The following is an 18189-nucleotide window of genomic DNA, read 5'->3' as shown; positions in this document are numbered from 1 at the left end:
CAAGCAAATAAGCCTTATGTTCTTCTGGATCAAAGCACATAAAAAGAGAGGTGACAGTATTGATTACCTACAAGAATAGCTAATTACTATTTGATTCTGGTAACTCAGTAGTGGGCCTGATTTGTAAAATGTATTTGTGATTGCTTCTGCCCCTACCTTCTCATGTTCTTTACTGAACATGGCTATTATCCAGCCTAACTGAACAGTTAAGGTTTGTGGAATTTATGCTGAAAAGTTCACTTTATGCTAAAACTGATAACAGCTGGTGATTATTTCAGACAGTAAAGTAGTCAAAATACAGATGAGTAGCTGTTGTCTTGGTGTACAAGTAATAAAGACATGTTTGATTATTTTATTATTGATTAGGATTATTAATATTTTAAAAAATTATGTAATTTTTCATCTTGTGTGTGCTTTTGACTTGAAATTCATTAGTAAAATCAATTCCCACCATCAAATTAAAACATTTCAGTTGACCTTTTAGATCGTTAGTGTGCATGAGAATTTTTTATTTAAGTGAGAAATGCCAAACCTTTTCATTTCTGGACAAACAGCAATCTGAAAAATAATTTCTTACAAAGGGAGAAAACAGGTAGTTTGATAAGTATGTACAGTAACTGTGAGTGATTAGGATCAGTTAATTAGAAGATGTCTTGTACTAGAAACTTTTGAGAAGACTTTTGTGCTGTGTTTTCACAGTGCAAATGTAAAGCTGTAGTTTAAATACGTACAATTACCTGAGCATTTATGAAAATGCATGATCGTCTTTTTTTTAGAAGATATTGATCCTGATGTGGATACATTATTCCACAGGGATAATACGGCCAACTAGTATTACAACACTATTGCATATTTTAACCGTATCCTTTAATTTCAGAGCAGTTGTATTTAGCTGCAGTATTTGAGTGATATTCAATAAAGAGGTTTATTTGGTAATTGCTGATAATTAATATCTAAGTGGATTAATTTTTATGTGGCTTTGTTTTCTTGTTATCTCTCTAGTATGCCAGCGTTGAGAAAGATGGAGAGCGTTACATGACCCCTGAAGATTTTGTGCAGAAATACCTAGGACTTTATACAGATCCATGTTACAATCCTAAAACAGTACAGCTGTTGGCCGGAGTGGCTGATCAAACTAAAGATGGGTGAGAATTTTGTTTTCCATTAGAAGCCTGTAATGCATTGGTAAATGAGTATTTCTTTGGTAATTTCATCTTCTAAAGTGCATTATTGATTTTATTATTCTTCAAGCCCAATTAGATAAGTTTTGTTTTTCTCCTCAAGTGCAGTAGTCTACATTTGTGGAACTTGAGGAAAAATAGACCATGATTAACAGTGTAGAGTTCACTTTTAAAGGAGATTTGGCAATTACTGCAAATGCAGAGGAAGATATACTGCAAATAAGTTTCATGCAGTGTGACTGCTTTGCAGAAGTTATTGTCTGTGTACTCACATCCACGACTAGATGACTCCTTAGTACACACAATTAAACATGGAAATGTGGAAAAGGAGCACAATTCATATCAAACAACTGGGGTCTCACCACATAAAGCTTTTTTGGCATTGCTTATAGGTGATACTACTTGCTTTTAGACTTCTTCCTGAAACTAAGATATTAAATGTCCATTCCAGTGAGGTAGTGCTCTCTAACCTATTTGACTTCAAAGAAGAATTTTCTTTTGCTGTGTGCAAGCATGGCCATTTTTTAAGTGAAGAGATCAAGACAAATCAGAGGTCAAAACTGCAGAAAGAAGTGGGTGCATTATAGACAAGAGATAGAAAGTTGCAGTTAAAATAGAATGTGTAAATATTCAATTGGAAGTCCCTTAACTTCCTTGGTTTTATGGGTCTGAACCTGACCCTTGACATTGCTTAAATGTTTTTGTTTTCCTTTATTTTAAGAACTTTTTATTAGTTTGCACAGCATCCTTGCACAGTGTCTGTGCTTTACAAACAGAATTTTATATGCTGCATACATTTTATAGTAAGTGACGAGTATGGAATCTGCTGTTTGACGTAATGTTACATGATAGCTTCCAAAAATAAATTTGCAGCATTTTGATAATAAATGAAATATGTACATACATATATATGTCTGATAAATCCGAATAACTTGTCTCACTGCTTGTAATACATGGCACCAGTTTGTTGTGTTGTTTCAATTTTAAACTGCACAATTTGAAAATGCACAGATGGAAAATGTACACATCTGTTGAAATAATAGTCTGTCTAGTGACTGCTAAATTAACATGTTGAGTACCTTGTTTCTCTGAAAGCTGTTGATTGTCTTTTAGGGTGTTCCTTTCTTCACAAAATGTTATATAAAAGGATCTTTCTTACAGTAAGAAGTCAGTAATTTGTTTTATTGCTACAACAAAACTCAACAATGAGACATCATTTTTTTTTTCTTGTTGTTCTCTCTGTGAATATAAGCTTTTCTTAGTTCTTTTTTAGTCTGGGTAATGTTGGAAGTGAGGTAATCAGATATGGGTAAGTGTGCTCCATCTACTTCTGTATGGAAACACTGAACGTATACCTGTTGATACTTGTCTGAAATGTATTCTCTTAAGTGTTTTAATTTGTATTTCTCTACTCATTAATTCACATGAGGAGTGCTATACCTATGTTGTCACTGGTTTACTTATTTCTGCATTTATATTACTCCTTTTAGAGCTAGCTGTAATATGCCAAAATCCTGCATCATCAGTACAGAGAATTTAATCTGCAGCATTAATAAATATTGTAGTCATCTGCTGAATTCCGGTAATACATCACATCTTTCCAAGGTCTTAGAAGTTAATTTATAAAGTCTAAAGAAGTATCACCAGTCTTACTCCATGCAGACATTTGTAAATCAAAAGACAGCCCAAGGTCACACAGCAAGTAATTGAGAAGCTTTGGTCCCGTTGTGAAATTTCATTCCTGTATCTGTTTTCAAAATCTACCAGGCTTGCTTGGTGAGGTCTAAATTAGAGTTGTCTGTTATATGTTAAATGCAGTGGAATTTCACTGATGCTGCTATTAAGCATTCCTGTATCACAGAATTGCTATTGTATTGCTGGCACTACTTTTTAAAATTAGGGTTAGGGTACATATTCTTTATTAATAATGGACTCATATATAAGTATGTGTCAAAACCACCTTCTCAGTTACATAAGTCCTATCTGATATCGTAGATACTCAAGTTTTAAAATACAAAAAAGTTGTTCTGCCTCCAAACCAGTAAAATTTCAATAGTCATTTCATATTCTACATTTTAATTGCTGGTTTCTGGCTACTCTGCCTGTCAGCATATCATTCTTAGAGATTGGAAGTGTGTTCTTCAGTGAACTCCTGAAGAAAGAACCAATGTTTCAGTTAATCTACAGTCACAGCAAGGTTATGTTATGTCCAGAAGCTGTGTTGTGTGGGTAAAGAGCAAAACGTTGTAGTAGGAAACAAGGAAAGGCAGAATAACTGTAAACATGTGGCTTACTTGGTGTGCTTTTGAAGAGTGACAGTACAGAAGAAATAATAGGAATGGAATTTTTTAAAATGGTACCAATAAAATGAGAGATGAGTGATTTGATATTGTTATGGACTCTTTAATAGAGCAGGTTCACAAAATGATGCTTGAATAGTGTTTGGATGGGAAGTTCCTTTGTTCCATTTAATCTAGCTTTTGTTATTTTCACCCTGATAACGATGGATTGCTGGAAATATTCCTGCTTTTAGACATTGCAAGCTGAATATATAGAAAAGAAGTTGGATGTGTCTATCTCCTTTTGCTGTAGGCACTGTTAAAGGGAGCCCTCTGGAGAATGATTTCTTTCAGGCTCAGGCTTCTACAAGAATGATTTCTATATGGATCATCACTTGATTTTGTCTGTTATAAATTTTCCTGGTTAGGAATTAACATTAGATTTGTGTTTGTATGTGAATGTGTTTGTAAATAAGAATATTCCCAATTATCTTGAAGAATATTCAATTTTTTTTATACTAGACCTTTATCTAACAGGCTCATCCTTTGCATGAAGTTGACTTTGCATCTGGAGACTTATGAGAAATTAATAATGTAGTTCTATATTTTCCATGTCTTAATTTGTTCCAAAGTCGTATTTATTTCTGTATTTTCTGTATACTGCATATATGCATGTATGTTAAAGTACATGGTCTTGTTTAAAGTATCTCAACTCTACTTTGCATATACTTTGACAGAGAAGGACTATGTAAACTAATGAATTGTTTGATTTTTTTCCCCCTAAGAGGATTTTATACGTGTTTAACAATAAACAATCTATGTATAAATAATTACAAGCTAATGATTTTCTATGAAAATTACTAAATGTACTATCAAATCTCCTATAGAGTTCCTCTTATAAATTCGTATCAATTTTGTACTTTTAATGAAAGAGATACCTACTTGTATCTACTTGTTTTAACAGCATCTAATGAAGTAGTAAATTTTTATTTAATTTTTAAGATGTTGAAAATTCTTATTCCCACTGATAATTTATTCAGTGTTAAAATAAATCATAGATATCCTGTCACTTATTGCTGTCCTCAAGAGCCTAAAACTGAGTGGAAAATTCTCATCAATCTAGCTGTGTTTTTAAAACTAGGGATTTTGCTTGCACTATTTTAAAGGCCATGGTATATGACCACACTATGTATCCCTACGGATACACAGTGCAGTTTTGTTCTTTTGTGCCATCAGGATCGTTTATCTTCTGACTTGAGGCTTGTTTTGCTGTAGCTTTTCTTATATAGGATCCCATCTATTTTTTTTTTTTTTTTTTTTTTTCTACTTGTCACAATAAACTAAGTTTCTCTAGAGGAATTATTTGTGATTGTCATATTATCTGTGCATCCATTCAAGTCTGAGTTTGTATGTGTTGAAAATGAGGACTTTGGTTTGTATGCAGCGTTCCAGAGATGTCGTGAGAGCCCTGTCTGGTGATACTGCTGCTTCCTCATCTCGACTAAAAACAGGTCTCCTGATGCATCCCGAGTTGCATTTTTCTATATGGTGAATGTCTCACATACACAGCTCATTGTCTTGTGATAGAATGTTACACTCAAATCCTTAGCTTCCTTGGTCATGTCTTAACTATCCAAACGTTCTTATTGTTTCTTTCTCTCTCGTCCTTTCTTTGCTTTATATGACCTCAAAGTTCATGTGATTTCTGAGGTGCAATTTTTTTTTTTTTAAATATATACATAGTAAAGTATAACTTTATTATGAGTATGTTGCTTTAAGAATATATATATTGTATAGTACCTTCCTATACTTCCATTAAATGCTTTTCTTTCTCATGAGAAATATAAAAATTAGTAACATAATGACAGACCTTTGAATTTCATACTGGTAGAACTTTTGTGGGTTTCTTATATATCAAGTACTGTCTGCTTAAATTTATGTGTTAGTAAATAGTAGGTACTCAGTGAGAATTGAATTATGTTTTGTTGTTGATGGATATGAAGAATTCCAGTCCTCTTCTGGTACAAGAAAGTGAGCCACATAAAGCTTAAGTAACTGCTCAAATATAACAAACACCTCTTTATTTCTAGTGTAGAGTCTTACTTTTTGAGTATTAGAATTTAATTTTATTAATTGGATCAGAATTTTTAGAGCATCAAACACAAAATGTCATTGATATTGTGTGTAATCTATCGAAATCTTCATAACTTCTGTATTTTCCTTTGTAGGTTGATTTCCTTTCAAGAATTTTTGGCATTTGAATCTGTTTTGTGCACGCCAGATGCAATATTCATTGTTGCTTTTCAGTTATTTGACAAGAGTGGAAATGGAGAAGTAACATTTGGTAAGAATGTCTAAAGAAAAACAAGTTAAGAAAGTGATAATGGTATAAATGCAAAAATAGCTCATCACAGCTAGAAACACATTTTGTGTAGAGTTTTACTCATTTCCTTAAACAGTTTGCATGAGTAATTTTTTTTCTTCCAAGTTTTACAAGCTTGAGAAATGCGTTGTAAAAATATATTTTGCTCTATCTTTTTGAATCAAGATTTTTCATCTTCTTGGAAGTACTTAATTCAGATGCTATTTTGTTCAGAATCATCCTAAGTGAAAGTCTTATGTGTCATGAATTTTGATCTCCTTCCTTTTGAAGAGATTTTAAAATTTGTTTGGATTCTCCTCATCTCTTTGAAGAATTGTCATTAAATATGGTAAGGGTTCAAAATAAAAATGGAGGAGATCTAATCTTTTGAGTTCTTAGTCTAATACTCCAGTTGAGCAGCAAGTCTTAATTTAATATAATGAATGTAACTTCTAACTGGATAATGTATTAGTAAATAATTAGGAAGAAATAAGGGTCTTTAAGTTTCTTTTTTTTTTTTTTTTTTTTTTTTTTTTTTTTCTCTTTTTCCTCTCAACATATATTAGTAATTGAACAAAATGATTGAGGCTAACAATTCCACTTTACCATGTCACTTAATAACACTGCAGTTTAAGGAGGACTAAGTTTTGTTTTTAAAAACTTTGTACTTTTATGAAAATTAGATAAATAAATGCTAAGAATTTTAATAAAGTTGTATGAAAATTACATGTTATTTCTATCCATAAGAGTGAACTGCTCAATAAAGAACATACCTACTGTGCTTGGATTTGTAACCACTTGCTGTTTGTACTACTTCGTTTTTATGGAATCTCTTTCAACTTTGAAAAGAAGTTGAAACAAATAATGCATGTGTCTTTGTATGGAAACAAACTGCTCGAGTCATGGCATCTATTAAGTTACATGATTAACTGAATTGTCAAATACTAATCAATTTGGACACACGACATCTTGGATTAAACTAAGGTGAAGTCAGTAAATATAGTCATTAGAAAGCAGACAAACTCACAATTGGTGTGACTATGTTAATGATGGTGTCTCTAATGATCTCACTAAATGGGGATATGTACTTTGTAGCTGATACAAACACACTTGAAATAGTTGGTTCTGTCAAACAACAGAAAACAATTTAGGTGGTAGACAGATTTCTCAATCAGACTGAATTATTACTTTCATTGTTCCATTATTATCTTAAAGCTAAAAGAACGATGCAAACAAGAGAAACTGTAGCAATTGCACATTCTTTTCTCCATGCTTTTCTCATATAACATATACCTTGAATAGCAAACTTGCTAGTGAGTTTAAGATTTACTATTGATCTCTTGTTTTAGCAAAATAAATTCTGTTGCAATTATGGCTGCATTTAATTATAAGTTGTAACGTATCAAAAGTACTTACTTTTGTAGCTCACTCTTCTGCTTTTTATTTGCATTTTATATGTTGTTGGTAAAATGGGCTACTTATTTTTACTTTGTAGGAGTATTATGCAAATTAATGTATGTAGGAAAAACACAAATAATGATAAATGACATTCGGTAATGCTGCAGTTTATAAATTGATCTCGTCTCCTTTAGAGACTGTTTCTTAATCGTGACCTGCCCTCTTTCATTTTCACACCAAATCAGCAGGAAGGTACAGAGTTTAGTTTCACGTGAAAACAGGAGAATATATAAAATTAGGATTTTCCCAGGTCTTTGGAGGAAGGTGGTCCAGGTGAAACATGACACTTGCACCACTCATTTTCTTCAAGGAATGTTTCCCAGTGGCTGAGAAGAAAGGAAAGACTTTATCTCTTCAGTTAGTAGATTTTGCATTTCATGCAGAAGTCTGAATAAGTAAGGATAATTATAGATAAATATTACTACACCGTGAAATGTAACATACTCACTGTATACATCTCTATAAGTTAAAAATTCTACATATTAACATCTGAAAGTCATAGCAAAATATTAGAAATATACTGTAATTCAGTTTAGCCAATTAGTGTGAAAATTACTATTAGAGAAGTCGTATTAGCAGGTAATTTATCCAGTCTACAGATAAATGATGTTGATTATGGGAACAAACATGAGTCAAGATTTTCTACCTCAGATGCAATGCTTTGGGAATGTGATTGTACTGATCCAGAAGCTAATTCAAATTTGTATGTCCTTCTATAACTGAGATGGGTTTATTGAAGTTTTTCCTCATTGTGCTTTTAGAACAAGAAGTGGAAATGTTAGAGAGTGGAACACAGGGTTGGGATGGGTCTGTTAAGTCAGTGACTTGAACCAACACTGGCCTTGTTGGACATGAGTTAATGTTGATGTTTTTAAATTGGGCTTAAACCACAACAATAGAGGAAAGCCATGCTGGCTCCAGTCCCACATTAGAAGCTACTTCTGCACCCAAGCTGACTGTATCCCCAAGTCATTTCAGTATGACTATATGGCATTTTCAAAAATTATCCTAATCTACTCATGCTTTTCACTTATCTGGTGGGAGTTAAGTGTTTATTGATTATTTAGACTTGGATGTATGTTTTTAAGTTGTTCAAGGGAGATTCCCATTTGCTTCTAGAACTTAGTTACTGACATGAACTCAGACCGTACATCAACACTTATTGCAGTTCTCTTTACCCTTGCTCTGTGATTTGTCTCTGCAAAAGTCTGCCTTCCAATACTCCAGTGGGGATCCATTATGTAATATGCATTACAAAATAGCCTCTGTGTTTTGACTTGAGAAATAGAAAAGGGCAAATAATTATGTATTCTTTAGAAAATGTTAGGTAGAAATACGTGTCAGCTATGCTGCACTAATCAATGTCTTTGTCAGTGCAATATTGTATTAATTCAATTCAAACTGCTGAATTGAGATGCTTTCTGTGTGCTAATTTTGATGCTTGGATGTCTTCTACTTTCTTATTGCCTTGGAATATTTCTCCAGGAGTTTTTTGACATCCTGAAATCTGTGACTAACTGCCACAGATGTGTCGGTAGTATGTTTTGTAGTTAAGGTTTGTTGCAAGAAAATTGAATTAGACCTACTTCATATGAGCAGACTGGTTGCACAGTGTTTTCAGTATTTTTTACATATTTCAGTGACACTGGTCAACTTATTGGCTTGCTGAATGGAAGGTGATAAAAGAACTATTTTAATAACCCATGGTGGTATAATTGAAATTGACTTTTTAATCATGAAGAAATAGGGAAAAAAGTCACGATTAAAAGTTTTCATGTAGTCATGAAAGATTCCTAGGTTAATATTTTATGGGAAATGTGTTGCTGATGATCCCTTACGGTATTGCTTTGATCATAAAATATTTAAAAGATGACAGCTAAGGCAGATAAAGTGTTAATTTTTTTCAACGTATTATCTTTCTAGTTTTGGGTTTCTGCCTGTGGCCAGAAAAGAAGAATCATTCTGTTGTTTTCTTCATGGGATGTAACCGACCAAGATACTTAACATGAGTGAAATATTTAAAAGCAGACCATGAAGTTAGTGCTATTCCACTAAGGAAGACCTGTAAAGGACTTTTGATCTGAATTTATGTTAGAGGAAATCTTCACATTAAATCTGTTCAAGTTACGTGGAGATGTTCTGTACTGAAATGGATGGTACTTGCTGCAATTAAAGACAAGTCTGACCATCTCAGAAATTTCTCCCCCAAAATGCTTTTTCTAACTAGAAATAAAAGAATTCTTTATATTTTGTCCCTTGGACAAACCATACATTGATCGGAACTGTATGACTTCTAATTGGAATATACAATTTTCATGATTTTTGCAGAGTAGAGTCACTTCATTCAGAAACTGGATAAACTGGAGCATTTCGGAGATCATTTTTTATTTAAATACCTGTGCTGATGTGGATGGATAGATAGAGCTAAAGCAGTGAGATTTGGGAACAATTTTACTTCCATCATGATTATTCCATATTCAGAGTTGTAAAATTATTTTTTTGAAAACTGGAAAGTATTTATGAAACCAAATACGAGGCTTTAAAAAATATCCTGCAGCCCAACATATTATTAAAAATATTATGTGGAGTATAATGGCTCTTCTTTGAAGAAACGGGGAGTAAAGGGACTGGATAACTATTAATGAAACTTTGTAAAAATTACAATGCTGATGAATTGAAATAAGTATCAATATAATGAAATTGCTTCAGGAGTTGAGTGTACTGTGCTACTGAAATCTCATCCATCTATTTTCTTAAAATAATCATTTGCCAACAAATTTTAATCTGGGAAAGAAAGATTCAGATTTGCTTTAAACAGGACATGGTAGACATGAAGAAGGTGAGTGAGAAGAATAAGAGAAAGGAGTTGAATGTACACTGTCATAAGTCTCTGTTTTGAGTGCTATTTTTTCAGGAAAGATACATCGCTCCTGGTACTTACTCTACCACTTCCAAAAGAGCTGCTAGATTGTCCCCAAATCCTACCATTTTCAATCTTAAGGGTTTGGCTCTGTGAAATATTATTTGCAGCCAAAAAGGCTGGTAATTTTTAAAAGTGTAGACAGAAAGATCACATGGCTGTGTATGTGAGGATGTAAGAAAAACACCGTGTTCTTACTAAGTGTGCAGTGATATAAAGCTGCAATTGATTTCTGTTTGCCATACATTAGTTTCCTGTTCTAAAGCTGCCTTTAGCTTATTTCATTCTACCTGTGTAGGATACAATGATGTGTTTCTTTTCTCTGTGGTGTCTTTTCGTTTGTTTGTTTATTTGGATTTTTTATGATATTTCCTGGTTTAAACCACAGTTTTAAACACTTTGGAGCAGTGTTTAATGGGAGACTTCCTTATTTTTTATAATAACAAAGGACTTATGAACACAAGGAGATCTCAAACGTTCTCCATAGTATTAAGTTCAAAATCAGAGTTCAGCAAGAGGGAACTGAAAATGAGAACTGTACATTAACATTATATATATAGACAATTCGTTATTATGGCTGTCATTAATCTTGATCAGAATTACTGTTGTAATCTTTTAAAATAATGGTAGAAATGCAAGGCAACTATTTCTAGTTTAGTTTTCTCATTTTTCTTGCCACTTGTCTTTTTCACTGCATTCATATTTGGATCACTGTTAATGCACATCTGCTGCAAAGCTTGTAATAGAAGTCCTTTTATCTGTGATTTTTTTACACTGAAAATGAAAAGTCATGAAATTTGCTGTTAGTAGAAATAGTGAAAAATAGCAGCATAGAAAACATTAAATGCACAGTGCACACTGAGGCTGAAATTCATACAAATGAGGCCATAGGTGACTGAGGAGATGTTTAAAAACACCGTAATCAACTAACTTCTGGCATATTTATGCTAGTGCTTAAAAGTATCTCATTTATGTGTGTGTGTCTAATGAGCATTAAGAACACTGTCTCAGTTGTGAGAGGGAATGGCAAAAATGCTGTTTGCATTGGAATTTTGAGATTTTCACTCTGAATTTTGGAGACTTCTCAGTAAAAATCATTAATTGATAACACCTCATGATGTACTTGAGGAAGCAAACTCATCCCCACCGTGAATGGGACCAAAAAATGTTATTCAGAGAGCATGAACTGTAGCAGTATTCTCTGTGCATTTAGATGTGTGATGCTCTGTTCAGTTGTGTTGGTGTTGTGTTATGGTCTTTATCTCAACCTAATCAACAGAATCTCTTGGTGTTTATATTTTAGAGTAATCTTTCTCCTTCTCTGAAATTCACTCTTGCCTAAGAATGTGTTTTTCTTATATCATCTTTCTGAGCCTGCAAGGTAATGGTATTGATGGGAACTGAGCCAGTCATGTGTATGCTGCCTGCAGATAGCTGCTTCAGGCATCTATAATTTGCTTAAAATGATTGGGTGGGGAAATTCTGAGGCAATCTTGAGAGAATGCATGTTGCCTTGGAGGTAATGTACTAGCGCACTAGAGTAGTGGGTTTATTGTTCCTGGGGCTGATAGTAATTTGACTGTGTTATCAGGAAACTGACTCAAATGCCTGTATGAGAAGAAAATGCTTTGCCGTAAGCTCAAAAATAAAGTTATCTGCTCAGTGAGAAAGCATTCCACTGCAGAAAGGTGAGGAGAGTATAGGAGAAGACATTAGTAAATGAGCAACATGCGTTGACAGGGACAGTGAGTGCGTTCTGTACAATGTCGTATTAAAATGAAAGGGGCTAAAATAATTTGTTTTTTTGCCCCCTGCAAATTAGCTGTGCTGGGAATTGGAAGGATTTGTAGTTTATCTTAATTTAGAAGCATTAGTGGGTTTTGACTGAAAAATAAAAAAAAAAAAAAAAAAAAAAAAAAAAAGAAGAAAAAGCAATAGCTATATCTTAATGTTATCTAGATATTTTCTTTGTTATCATTGCTTTGTAGTCTGCAAAAACATAGTTAAAAATCAGATATTTGAACATAATTGAAAGTGGTGAAAGTGTGGGTCATGATCACATTGTGTATAATCCCTGAAGTGTGATTGTCTGTTTGTAGCTTTTCTCCTCATAGAGTTGTTATTAATAGTGGTGACTATTTACTTTGAAATGTTAGAAAAGCCAACAGAATTGGATTAAAGGAGGTGTTCTTGATATGAAGAAAGCATTGCTTCCTTGGGTATAAAAGTAGTAAATCTTAGTGGTTAATTTGAGATGTTTGAGAATCCTGAACAGCTTTGGAAAATTTTATTTAGAGTTTCAATAGTTTTAATTCTGTCAGTTATTTACAACTGATTTATTTATAACTGATACATGCTTTTGATCCTGCTACTCAAATGTTTCATAAGCAAAGGTAACGTGAGGATAAGCATGAGATACAGTCCATGTATTTAAACTCACATTGCCATAACAACATGTACACGTTGCTGATTGTCAGTTATTGTTAACTGCTGAAAGGTGGATAAGGTGTCTCAGTTTTCAGAGAAGCCACAGTATAATCTGGATACCATTTTTTAAAGCTTGCTGGCTGCTGCTGAGATTCTTATGTGCCAATGTACTCAATTATTGAATATAGATTTATTAATCTATTTACCAGTGTTATTTTTATGTGGTGAAGAATCTCAGCCTGTGATATTTTGATGAGTAATTATAAAGGTTTTTGGAAGGAAAACCAATAGCGTTGAAAGCTAACCCTCAATTAAATGCTGGAGGGAGAGTAATGGAAAGACTAGCTGTTTCAGTCTCATTAAAAATCATTGGAAGTTTTGTCTGTGTGAACACATATGAATATTTTCATATAGGAAAAAAAAAAAAGAGACTTTTTTTTTTTTTTTTTTTTTTTTTTTTTTCCTAACCATCCTCTACCATTGTGAAATAATTGCTGGAAACTGGTGTTAAATAATACAATTTACATTTTCTGGCTGCCTCAGCGTGTTTCCCTTAGTGATTACTAGAAGACTTTATAAAGGCAGTCAATTTTACAGATGTTTAGTCTTTAGCAGATACCATGCTTATACACTAGAAGCCAAGCCAATAAATCCATTTTAGAGACCAGTCTTATGCTCCCCTTACAGTTCAGTGCCATTTTGCAGGTTTAACCATGAGTTACATCAATCTTATTTGTAGTACATGAAAACTCAAGTCAGTTTGGTCAGAAGCCGCAGTCAATTTAACTTTACCTCTCCTGGTTTCTGTAGCAGTGGCGAGTAAATCTACTACAGACAAAACTTTCAAAGGAAATGTGGCAAAATAATATAATTCAGTGGTACGAATGTGATGCTTTATCTTATTTTCTTAGCCCTCACTTAGCGTATCAGTGAATAGATATGAATGGGCAATTGAAAGTTGTCAGGTTTTTAAAGTTTCCTGCTTACCTGAACACCTCATTTAGCCTTGCTTGCATTGGAAACTGGTTTAAATTGCAGTTCTTCAACTATCGTCAGTGTTTGACCTTTAGGTAAGGGCTAAATTACAGTTAAATCACTCAATAGTCGTAGTCTGCCCTTTAAATAGGTAATCTCAAACTATCTGTGAAGCAAGTGATCCAGGCAAAGAATCCTACTGTGTGTTCTCATTCTGAAACATATTTGTTCTAAAGATTTCCTTTCCTGACTGAAAGTATAAAACCAATAGAGTGATTTGCCCACTACTACAGTAGATACAGATCTGAAAGAGTGAATGAATCAAGCAGTCCTTTAACACAGAGAAAGCAACACACTGCAAGTAAATCTGTCTTGACAGAAGGATAAAATGGCATTAAAGTTTTTCTGATTACATTTTGTCTTTTGACAGATCTGTTTCAAAGTAGTAGTTCAACAGTACGCCCTTAATATGTCTGATTAACAGATAAACCGATGGAGTATTGAGCAAATAATCTAAACTTATAAAAAAACAGAGGTGTTTTCAGCTAAAATGATGTGTGTTCTGTTTTAAATTTGGGCTATATGCCACATTTTATTTTGGCAGTTAGCAGGTTTGAGATTGGTGAATGAAAGCTAACAATCAATCCAGGTACTTTGAGGTAGAGTTTGAAAAGAGTTCACATGGCATGGATGGACATCCAGCTGCACTGTTTATTTGTTCAGATAATCTGCACAAAACCTACACTTGTATTGCAGCGTGGCGATGTTGCGTATGAATAAATGAAACATTTTTTTATTTAAATGAGGCTTTTGACTTTGGATATGCTAGGCACTGATATTTCAGTTGTACATATACATATAGAGAACTCCATATCTTGAAAGGAGAGCTTTGTTTTTCTTCATTTGTATGAGGACATCTCTGTCTTCACTTGTCTTAAAACATTTTAATAACAGAGACTACCAATTATGTTTTATAGGATTCGATTTTTTTGATAAGTCCTAATCAAAAGCTTTTAATAAGGTGCTTTCTGCTGAGCTAATAATATGTCTTAGATGGCATTTCTTATACCTATCTTCAACAGACATGTTCAGACTGTATGATTGTAATAATCAAGTTTCAATCAAACTATACTTAGTATGACAGATATCCTTTGAGATTGCAGTCCAGGTATGCGTGCCCTTAATAAAGTGTTTAGTTTGACTCCTGGCAGAGATGGAGAACCGCTATTGATTTTTTGTATCAGAATGTAAATTAGCTCTTATTTGTCATGTACAAGGGAAAAGGAAGACTGGCTGCTTAATTAAAGCAAAACACTCCAAAGTTTTATGCAATAATACAGTAAGTATTACACTGGATAGCAAATGTGTTCTTATGCAAGTCTGTAAAGGCTCAGTTAGTAATTGTAATGGCTAGTAACTATTCCCAACAAAACACTTTTTAAACAGCTCCTTAAAGCTTAATTTATACATTTCCTGGTATGTTTGTATTTACTGTACCTTCCTTTCCTTAAAGCAAATGTCAAAGAAGTATTTGAACAAACTACTGTTCATCATCAAATCCCCTTCAACTGGGACTGTGAATTCATCCGGCTGCATTTTGGACATAACAGAAAGAAGCATCTTAACTATACAGAGTTCACTCAGTTTCTTCAGGTTAGTTGTTAACCTTCTTTCAAAGTACAGCTGAAATCAATTTTTATCTCTAGAAGTAAATTAGTATCACTATACATTTTGATCTTAGCCTGGTAGTAGCCACAATTCTCTGATACTAATCCTAGCAGCAACGAACTGTTACTTTTCTATGTGAGTTCATTAAGGAGTGCTTACTTATTGTCCTTTAGCTTGAATATCATCCTATAAATATGTGGGATTAAATATTCTTTTTATGAAATTAACTGATTGTTGAAACCTTGTGCAGATACAACATTGAGTGAGCAGTCTCCTTTTTCTGTTGTAGGAATTTAATACAGAAACTAACCTCAACCTGAGATTATGTCCTTAATATAACCAGTTCTTGTTAACCATGTAACCCCAATCACTTTTAATCTTGGACTCTGAATCTTTAAGATCAATATCCATATTTTTTTAGCAGTTGAGTGATTAATAAAGGAATGTGTAGCAGCCAGCCTTAAGTATGCCAATATTGCTATTCAAATTATTTAGTAAAAGTGAATATTTCCTTTCAATTGAAGAGATTGAATAGGGGCTGTTCTATGATGGAGGAAGGAATCTGTGCATGGAATGAATTGATACTCAGAATTCTTATTTTATTTGGACTGACCTTAAACTAAGTCAAAATTTTGTGAACAGTGGGTTACAGAATTTGCTAAAACACTATTTCTGAATATTAATCGTAGGAGCTGCAGTCAGAACATGCAAGACAAGCCTTTGCTTTGAAGGACAAAAATAAAAGTGGCATGATTACTGGGCTGGACTTCAGTGATGTCATGGTTACCCTTCGCTCCCATATGCTGTCACCAATTGTGGAAGAAAATTTAGTTTCAGTAAGTGTGTAGAAAAACGTCTCGAGTTCAGGGTTTAATAGCTGTGAAGTTTTAAAACATTAGTGCTTCTATCCCACTTTTTCTTTTCCTATCTGTTTATTACCTTTGCAGTGCTAGAAATTATTACCTTTGTAGTAGAGTTGGCAGGATGAAACATGGCAACGCTTCTCAGTTATGTGGTAGAAAATATTGCAGTCTGGTTTACAGGCTTAAAGTGCAATTGCATGCAGTTTGAGTTAGTCTGCTGTGCTTTTGCCTAAAGCAGAGCAAGCTATATTTTACCCAGAAAGAATATAAATTTGAGGCTAAAGCATCTGATTTTTAGATTTCCATATAGAACAGACTAGAATGGGTGTAGACTCCTTACAGTTTTGCCCTTTTATGCACTCTTACATTGTTTCCAGTTCAGTGTTTGGAAAATAAGCATGTAGAGTTAGAATGGTTACAGCTGTGACTGGCAAGATCTGCAGGTAGTGTTTATAAGGTAAAGGATAACTTTATTACAGTTTATGCCAAAAAATATCCCATTTAATGGCTCTACTGTTGAATTTGTATTAAAAGGGGCGTAAAATTACAGAAGTAGAAAGATATCTTTAATTCTTTCCTTACTTGCCCAAATGAACATATCTGTAATTTGTAATAAGATGTTGGATAAAAGGACTTGAGGCACTTAGCGACATCATTTAATTTTTACAGGTAGCTGGTGGAACTGTTTCACATCAGGTCAGCTTCTCCTACTTCAATGCATTTAATGCCCTTTTGAATAACATGGATCTTGTTAGGAAGATATACAGTAATATAGCAGGTACAAGAAAAGATGTTGAAGTCACAAAAGGTAAAGTATATTTCCTACTTTTTATTAATGTTTTAGTTCTGTCCAATCTGTATGCTGATGTTGCATACAGGGTAAGGCAAGTCAGAGGCTGCATAGTATGCAACATCAGCAATATTGTAGAAATATTTTAAGGGTTATTTTCATCCTTGTTGGTTAGTAATGATTTTCAGGTAGCTCACTAAGAAGAAGAATTGGAACTCTGGCAGAAACATTGCTGGTCATATTAGTTTGTGTGGATATCTGCAAAACAATATTTCATTGGGGATGTTACCAGTCCTTGAAAGAGGTATATTATTGCTTTGAGATTGGAGGTGCCAAGGAAATACAAAATCAATAATCTCCATATTGCTTAAGCTCTAGTTATTTTATCTGCAATTAAATCTTTTCTAGAAAAATGGTAATATTTACTAATTTCTTTTGCTGGCCTGAGTGTTTTTATGTAGTTTATGTTGACATATAGAACATAGTTAATCTCTGTAAGGTAGAAATCAGTCTTGCTGCAAGCATCAGTGGATTTATTTTGTAAAGATTCTATGACAGATTTTATCACTGACTTTATTATCTGCATGAACAGGACCAGCCAAGTCTATGTGTGGTAAAAAGCATGCAGGGTTTTTTCTCTTTTCTTTTCTTTCTTTTTTTCTTTTTTTTTTTTTTTTTTTTCTTCTTTTTCTTTTATGTTTGCTTTATGTTCATATGCTGAGCATACTTTTCATCCCTAAAGAAAAGCATAAAATACCTGTCCTTGTTCCTTAGATAGTACTAACAAATTAGCTGGCATTTTTTTTTATCCTTGATGTAAATGCATAGACACGTCTTGTCTGGATTTGTGTTGTGAAAAAAAGCTACTGTATTATCATTGCTAAAACTTGCTTATTGTAGTTTGCCAATTATGTCATGTATGTGCAGTGTAATTTGGATAGATGAACACATAAGTTTGGGGTCACTGAGAGGTAACAGAGAAAAGAAACATGGACATGATGGTGATAAATGTGTTACTTGCCCTTAAAGCTATGGATAATGGATAAACATTCTGTTCATTTTGCAGAACTTGAGAAAAAAAATTCATACATTTTTTGTGTGTTGTTATTAACCTTGCTGGTCTGGTATGAGAATTTGTTTGAATCGTACTTGCTCTATGTTTCAAAGATCTCTTTCAAGACAGATGTCTTCCTAAAGTTATCCTTTCCTTTTACATTATGGATTTTGCTTCTTTATGATAGTTTTCATTCTTTTGTGATATTTACG

The 18189-nt window shown here is 33.5% G+C and overlaps 1 protein-coding gene across 4 annotated transcripts in view; it reads left to right on the top strand.

The window, feature by feature from the left end:
• SLC25A12 (solute carrier family 25 member 12) overlaps positions 1-18189 on the top strand; it is a 45295-nt gene that overhangs the window by 6450 nt on the left and 20656 nt on the right. For 2 of the 4 annotated variants that reach the window (XM_072341375.1, XM_072341376.1), the window contains exons 3-8: positions 1003-1145; positions 4905-5008; positions 5689-5804; positions 15116-15255; positions 15960-16106; positions 16803-16941. In XM_072341375.1, coding sequence (XP_072197476.1) covers positions 4980-5008; positions 5689-5804; positions 15116-15255; positions 15960-16106; positions 16803-16941 — 571 coding nt within the window. In that variant the 5' untranslated portion in view covers positions 1003-1145; positions 4905-4979. The remainder of the gene's footprint in view (positions 1-1002; positions 1146-4904; positions 5009-5688; positions 5805-15115; positions 15256-15959; positions 16107-16802; positions 16942-18189) is intronic. The other 2 variants (XM_072341373.1, XM_072341374.1) reach the window with 1 other exon arrangement.

The sequence above is a fragment of the Excalfactoria chinensis genome, chromosome 7, assembly GCF_039878825.1.
Source record: "Excalfactoria chinensis isolate bCotChi1 chromosome 7, bCotChi1.hap2, whole genome shotgun sequence".
NCBI classification, from domain to species: Eukaryota; Metazoa; Chordata; class Aves; order Galliformes; family Phasianidae; genus Excalfactoria; species Excalfactoria chinensis.
The sequence above is the reverse complement of the archived record's forward strand: the minus strand, read 5'-3'. Positions and strand labels throughout refer to the sequence as shown.